The 7,483-nt window shown below is 31.4% G+C and overlaps 2 protein-coding genes across 2 annotated transcripts in view; one reads left to right on the top strand and one right to left on the bottom strand.

The window, feature by feature from the left end:
* The window catches only part of LOC119665581 (dopamine D2-like receptor), a 112,324-nt gene extending 109,538 nt beyond the window's left edge, over nt 1–2,786 (top strand). The window contains exon 5 of the mRNA XM_038074808.1: nt 2,727–2,786. Within this exon, the coding sequence (XP_037930736.1) occupies nt 2,727–2,786 (60 nt within the window). The remainder of the gene's footprint in view (nt 1–2,726) is intronic.
* Nucleotides 2,787–4,326: 1,540 nt separating this feature from the next.
* On the bottom strand, nt 4,327–6,148 carry LOC119665580 (forkhead box protein A2-A-like). Its single transcript, XM_038074807.1, has 2 exons — nt 5,419–6,148; nt 4,327–5,039 (listed from the first exon to the last, which is right to left on the bottom strand). The coding sequence occupies exons 1-2, from the start codon at nt 6,146–6,148 to the stop codon at nt 4,327–4,329; spliced, it is 1,443 nt and encodes a 480-aa protein (XP_037930735.1).
* Between the last annotated feature and the right edge of the window lie 1,335 nt (nt 6,149–7,483).

The following is a 7,483-nucleotide window of genomic DNA, read 5'->3' as shown; positions in this document are numbered from 1 at the left end:
TAACTTTATGTACTAACATTATAAAAACTTCACACCTTCCAGAATATAATTCAGTTTTCTCTGCTGAACTAATTGCCATCCATGAAGCTCTAGTTATATTCAATTGTAAAAATGGAAAGTATGCGCTCTGAAGTGACTTACCTTCGGCTATAGGTTCTGTACAAATACGAACAACAAGAGTTATTACTCCAAACTGGTACATAAAATTAAACTCGACCACAAATATCTATATATTGGTATTATATGGACCCGCATCACGTTAACATCTCAGGTAATGATTTTGCGGACTGTTAATTAAATCACAGCTCTAGAGCAGCTCTAAACATCAACTCATTCTTAAAAAGACGGCACGCAGAAATACATATGTAGATCGATTTGGGATCTATTTGATTATGCGAATTATGCATAATCAGTGATACATAACGCGTATTACACTTCAAAAATTTTTGTCAAAAACTTTTGTCGTCGCAACAAACTATGTCAAACCAGTCGACATTATTTTGAACTTACCCCAGCAAAAAAACAACAAATATTCTACAAAAAAAGTCAAGAATGCATTTGAACGGTGTTGGTACGAAACACTCTCTAAACACTAATACAATCTGGAAAAAATTGTCGAAAACATAATGAGTTTTTATAATCACAAGTCCATTTTGCCGAGTTCAACTAATCTTCTTCGATTGGCTCGACATATTTGTAGCTTCGGAAGTTATGAAAATGAATCAAATTTAGGTTAGTGAAAATAACAGTGAATGCATTTAAATAAGTGCTTCATAATCAATAATAATTCAAGGTAATGGATCAAATAGCTCCTTGGTTCCCCATTACCGTATATAGTGTACTGTGTAGATGCCCATATGAAAAGCCGTATTTGATCTGTAAGCGAAAACACCGGTATTTACCGGACAAAGCAATTTTTGGTGTGTTCATATCATCTAAATTGACTTAAGGAACTATTATAATACTTCTTTTTGCATTCAATGATCCTAGATTGACAACATTTTAAATAAATAATTAAGTTTATGAGAAAACTAATAAAAGATATAAAACTTGTCTTTTTATTGATTTTGTCGCAAAACTGCAGTAATATTATTAATAGCAACATATTATAGAAAAAAATATTGAAAAAATTTGATAAGTAATTACTTAGTTAATCATTATTTGTCATTTTTCGCTATCAGGAATATAGTACAGATAAAATAATATTTACGCCTTTGTTATGTATCAGAACTGTGTATCCAAAAGAACTGTGCCACCTCAACGTTCTATTCACACTCCAGAAAGTGCGTTGTAGGTATCCAATCTGGTAAATTTTTGAATATATTTGCATCATATGTAATTACTTTTATAGCGGAAAATAGTTGGACCTCTGACTGGTACATAGAGAGTAGAAAACAAATGCTAATATATGAGAACTTATAAAACATTTTTTGCGATTCTCAGTCTAATTCCGCATTCTATTTAACAAAAATCTTTCTATTTTAATATAGAAAGCCAAAAATTGAAGGTGACGAAAACAAAATTAGAAAAAAGATAGTATCAGATTGAAATAAAATTTGTTGTATTAAAGTGCTTTGGGAATATACAAGATTGATTGACTTGGCTTTTTAAATAAAAACAAATCAATTTTTCGTTTGGGTAAGTGATAATCTGCGCACCTCAAGAGATTAAAATTGTGCATTGTTATTAAGAATGCAAGACAAACATGAAATTGCAATCTCTTTAAGTCAATAGTAAGTCCTTAAGAGCTAAATGTGGTATCAGAATAGGCTTTTTCTTTACACTCTCCACTTCTCCACAAAATAGTTGCTTCAATAACATTTGGCAGCAATATTTGAGGAACTACTCTAAGTCCATTGAATATTTTAATGAATGAACTTCTACCGGTTAACATTGCATTCGTAATTATGGTATGTCGTATGAATACTTTTTGCTCAGCAAGTAAGAGTTGTTTCTTTCCTTTGACAAATATATAAATGTAAAATTTCTTATATATAGTTATTCACAAATAATTTATTAGATTGCAACCTTTCTAAAACAAATAATGTTTAAATTTGTCTCGGAGGGTAGCTAACAGAGGCATCCAACAGTGTTGTTTCTCAATGTTAATCAATGTTAGTAAAAGAAGGTGGACCTTTGACATTAATGAGTAGAATTCGGCCCAATGCTTCAAACGAATACAAATGTCTTTAGTATGTCATCAGTATGAATGGTTCGCGAGGACATTTGAATTTGTTGGATGTAGCATTCCATACATATTTTGATACTTGCGGATATAATATTGACTTTGGCAAAAGCATGTACATACATATTACGTGTGGTGACACAAACACAATATTTTGTACGCTCTCTAGCGGGAAATAAAATGTTTCTCCGTTTCCAAGATGTGCAATCAAATATCCATGACGAATATGGTATAATCATTCTATTGTAGTTTTCTGTCTTCTGTTTCATGATGTCTGCATTGGAATACATGTCATCACAACATTAGAAAACTCTCTCTGATAATTTTTTGTATATATATTATCTGCCACATATACAGATTGTGGATCAGATTGTAGCATGCAGATTGGAACAGTAATGGATTTTCTTTATAATTAGAAATTTCCACACAAATATCAAATATGAAAATGTACTAAAAAATTATGTTTGGAATATGAAAGCCAACTAATATTTAGCATTTCTTTTATATTATTTTTTAACATATTGTTTTGTATTTAATACAGGATCTAGATGAAACTGTTCCCAGTTCATCACATTTCAAAAATTTTGGCAGAATGATGTAATCTCAAACCATTGTTACAAGGAAGAAAATATGTAATGACTCCTAAATTAGTATTAAGAGTAGTATATGTGTACATTACATGCTTATTAGGAGGATTTTGTTTTGATTTGCAAGTTCCAATCGAGATACTTGGATATAATTTTGACGATTTTAACACTAACTCATCCTCTATAAAGCAATATAGCAAAAAAAGAAAGACTTGTACGGGATTCATGAACAACAACCCCAAAGCAAAAATGCAGAAAACTCCTGTTTTCGGCCACTCGAATTTGAACGGAAAGGTTCATTATTCTTACATTCATGTTTGAAAGTTCGATAGCCTCAATTCTTTAGATTTATGCAAGAAACTTAAGTGCTAATCAAAGTTTGACTATTGAGCAATACGACGGAGTAGTATAAAAATAAATTTAACAAAACCTTCGAATGAAATATTATGCGTGAATAATCTTTTTGTGTTGGGAGAGAGAGCGTTTCAACCAATACAAACTTTTACTTATTTTTCCAAGCTGATCCAAGCCCGCTTATGATTTCGCTATCTGTGCCTATAGTTTATAGAATGAAAAATGACGAAATGGCCGAAATAATATTATGAATTAGTTGAAAATATTGAAGTTTTTGCATATTTGTCTAAGACCGTAAAACATTTTAATTAAACACAATTAAAATCCAATTTTCAATATCATTTACAAAAGATCCACACTATAGATTATGTCTACAGGTTAAAAGACATAAACCGGAAAGCAGAATCAGAGCAAACATTGACTTTCATCTTAGATATATTTGGAACATTCAGTTGAAGGGTCAATCGAAAGTTTATTCTCGTCAAAATTTCAATATATTTAAAGAAAGTTGCATTAAGTTTCCAATCTACATGTTATATATTTATATCAATAATTATTAAGCATTTTTTTTATTTCACTTTCATACATTGAAGTAACAATAACATAAATAATTCTTTATCCTGTTCAAAACATGTTAGATTTTGATATGTACAGATTTAGTCATTTTGATAAATATGCTTTCTGCCCTCCACAAATATTAATACCTCAGCCTTAAATGGTATGGACAAATGAATTTACCTTCCATATCTAGCAATCAATATACTATATTTCGTTCAATTATATGATAACGAATCAGTAATACTTCCGCATCCTACATTTGTTAACGAAAGTTCTAGATAGAAATCCAAGAAGTGCGGAACGGTATTAAAAACCTTGCTACACCGGCATCTAATAAGTTTGGTAAGGCAATTCTGCAAAAAAACTGCCTTGTTGTACATTAAAAGATATATTGGCTATTATTGGATATATTGGATAATTTCTTCAACGTGATTTCAAATGAAGAATTTAAATAAAGAGTTGATCTATGTAAACATTATTTATCATTTAAATTTAAAACTTTCGAAACCATAGTTTCAAACTGCATTAAAGCCAATTGCGACGGTCCGCATATATCCTATAGTCCATTATTTAGTTAGTTCATTTTTGGTTTTGATGTGTGATAATATATATATATACTCAGACAATATGAGCATTATTTAGTTAAAAATCATCCTGGAGACTTATATTGTTCTCGTGCTCCACATCACTGGCAACAACATCGATATCCTCTTCGGCATTTATACTTTGTGATTGCAGAGGCTGCTTGAATTGCGGTGCCACCATTATATTCTGCTGAATACTTTGTTGCACGCTTACTTTTGTGATGAATGTGTGCTCTGTTTTAGCTATTCCAACAGAATTCGGAATATTAGTTATAGTCTCCGGTGCCAACAATGAGGCAACATCGAACTGTCTTTTTCGCGGTTTGGTGTATAAGTTATCAGCTGAGCTTGGAGCAGTGTTTTGGAATTGATGTCGCACGACTTGACTGTGAAGCACGTCGAAGTAAGGTCTCGCGTCATTTGGTTGTTCTAGCTCAATTTCCTCAATTAGATTATTGACTTCTTGCTGATTAATAGAATTTGTATTTTGAGATAGTTTGATACAATTATGAATAGCTGCACTTACTAAATGCTTTGATGAATCAGAACCTTGGTTCGATATCTTGTTAGAAACTTCTGAGTGAAACTGCTGTTGATAGTACCGCGCTTGCTGTTGCCGAAAAGTCGAAATTGGTGGATTATGTTGCATGTACGGAAAAGTGTTTGATGGTATTGATGATACCGATGATATTGGCTGTGGAGACGGCGGTGAAGTTAAGTCCAATGGTGGTGGACTCGGTGAATCATTATCTTGATCGTCTACAGAGAGACCTAAAATAATGAATTGTAATAGTTTCTATATTAAATTTGATTTTTAAAGTTAATTATTACGAAAGAAACTATTTTCTTATTAAAAAAGTTTTTAAATTGTTGTAAAACAACAAAATTTTATTTTCAAATAATTAAATTTTTGACTGTCTATGCAGGAGTTTAAAGTGATGCGAAATACCCATCATCTTTTTGAAAATATTTCTTGTATTTAATTATTTTCTAAAATTTTTAGACAAATGTCAAGAATAGAGGCCTTACCCTGTCTGATTTAAAGTTCAGACGCAGTGTTAATTATCCAACTGACCCAATGTCGTACTTGACTTTATATAATTTAATTAATTAAAAATAAAATTTTGTTTTATTACTTTTCGAAACTCACCCATATGTTTTCGAACTTTACGTTGTGCTTTTCGTCTGCGGAAATCGCCTCTTCGGAAATCATCTATGTTGGCAGGATGTATTGCCCAATAATGGCCTTTACCATTGGCACTTCGACCAGACTTAATAAAGCAGTAATTTAAAGAAAGATTATGACGTATGGAATTGCGCCAGCCTGGCCCTCTCGTTCGAAAGTATGGATAATTATCTAGAATATACTGATAAATGTCTGATAGAACGAGCTTTGAGTCAGGAGAGCTGAGTATAGCCATAGCAATTAATCCTATGTAACTATGTTGTGGCTTTGGTTCTTCTTGCGGAAAGAAACGCTGTGGAAATATAGGTAATGAAAACTGACCATTGTGTAAGTAAGCCGTTGCATTTACTATTGCAGATGCTGAGTTACTACTGCTAGAAAAATTTGCAGCTCTGATTGCAGTAGATGGATTATATTGAGGATATCGAAACCGTTCCATATTAATCGCATAGTTGTACAATTGTACACGATAGTGGTCGATAGCGGAAGTGTGTCGCAATCCCATATTTAGATTGTGTAATGTACTTAATGGATTAGAAATATTCGACAAATACAATGCTGAAAGTGATTGTTGTGTTGTGACACTAGCTTTATTAGTAGCTTCCAAGTTTTGGGAGGGCTTATTACTTGGATATTCTTCTGATATTTTTGCAGACGAACTCATGATTGTCGTGACAGGATTTTGTATGACCATCTCCAATTCATTAGATTTCTGAAATAATGAAATTCTTATTGAATTTGTGTTGATAATAATTTGATTATTTTTGGCATATTACTTTAATTCGATTGGTAATATGCTTTTCAAACTAAAGTAATAGAATAAAAAACTAGAAAGTATAAAATATTCCAATTTTCTATAATCAATTTTGCAATTGAAATAAAAATAAAATTTAAAAGTAAAATCAAGTTTCCACCATGTATTATAAGCTGCCGTGTCTCGTCCTGACTTTTGCATAATACTTTTGATCTTAAAAATTGACAAAAGTCAATCGTTTGCCTATTTCCTCAATGTACTTTGCGGCAGTTCCATGAATGTAATTGTAGTCCAATACTGAACACACCTATAACATCATCTCAAATATTCCATTAAATCTTTTGTAGGAGCAATAATCAATACCTTATAAAGCGATACCCTTTCAAAATTTCGAAAAATCGCCATATAGTCCAAATAGATTATCGTATCAAACTATTTTAATATATATTATGGGCGTTTTAAAAACCACACCTAACTTACAGATTTAGATTTTTCATCATAAATAATATATAAACTACATTAAAATATAACGCTATCATCTGAAATGCATCTTCACTTCAAAAATAAATAAAATTTTTTAGTATAACTGTTTATCTTTTCTAATTAAATCAAATCACATTTTATTAATTCTAAATTTTCTAATAAACAAGAGTTCATCTGTGAAATGTAAACATATTCTGCACAATTTTTATCTTTAAAACGATTCAGAGATCAGATTTGCAGTGCCGATGAATTTTATAGACAACGCACCATAGGTCATGATATCAATTTTAAGAATAACTTCTTAAAGAAAAAAACGAACGCAAAGATTCCAATAAACTCCATAAAACTATACACACCATTAATCCTGTTTTTTTTCAATATAGTTTCAAAAACTGTGAAACTATTTGCATTTATTTTCAAGATTTTGTGTTTTACGTTCCAAATACTAAAAAAAACTTTTTAATATAAGAATGGGTAGAATGTCCAGAAGTCTCCCATCATTACTAAAAATGTGTAGAGGAGGTATCTTTACCTTCTTGAACCGACTGACTTAAACGAGGGTCATTATTTATATTTTGCGCCCTGACAACTCTGATTGATGTCAGTTGTCATCTGACGTTTCCAAACGAATGTTTGACATTAGCTGCGTTTCAGCAAACACGATCCGCTCAATGATCTGAATCATCTTTGCTGAAACGATACGGATCACGTTTGAAAATAATTGGCAACGCATGAAATATGACAGTTGGGTTTGTGTACAAAATTTTTTGATTTATGTGAATAATTTTGGCG

This window comes from Teleopsis dalmanni, chromosome 1, assembly GCF_002237135.1.
Source record: "Teleopsis dalmanni isolate 2A chromosome 1, ASM223713v2, whole genome shotgun sequence".
In the NCBI taxonomy this organism is placed as follows: Eukaryota; Metazoa; Arthropoda; class Insecta; order Diptera; family Diopsidae; genus Teleopsis; species Teleopsis dalmanni.
Note: the sequence above shows the minus strand (reverse complement) of the source record. Positions and strands in the feature narration are given on the sequence as shown.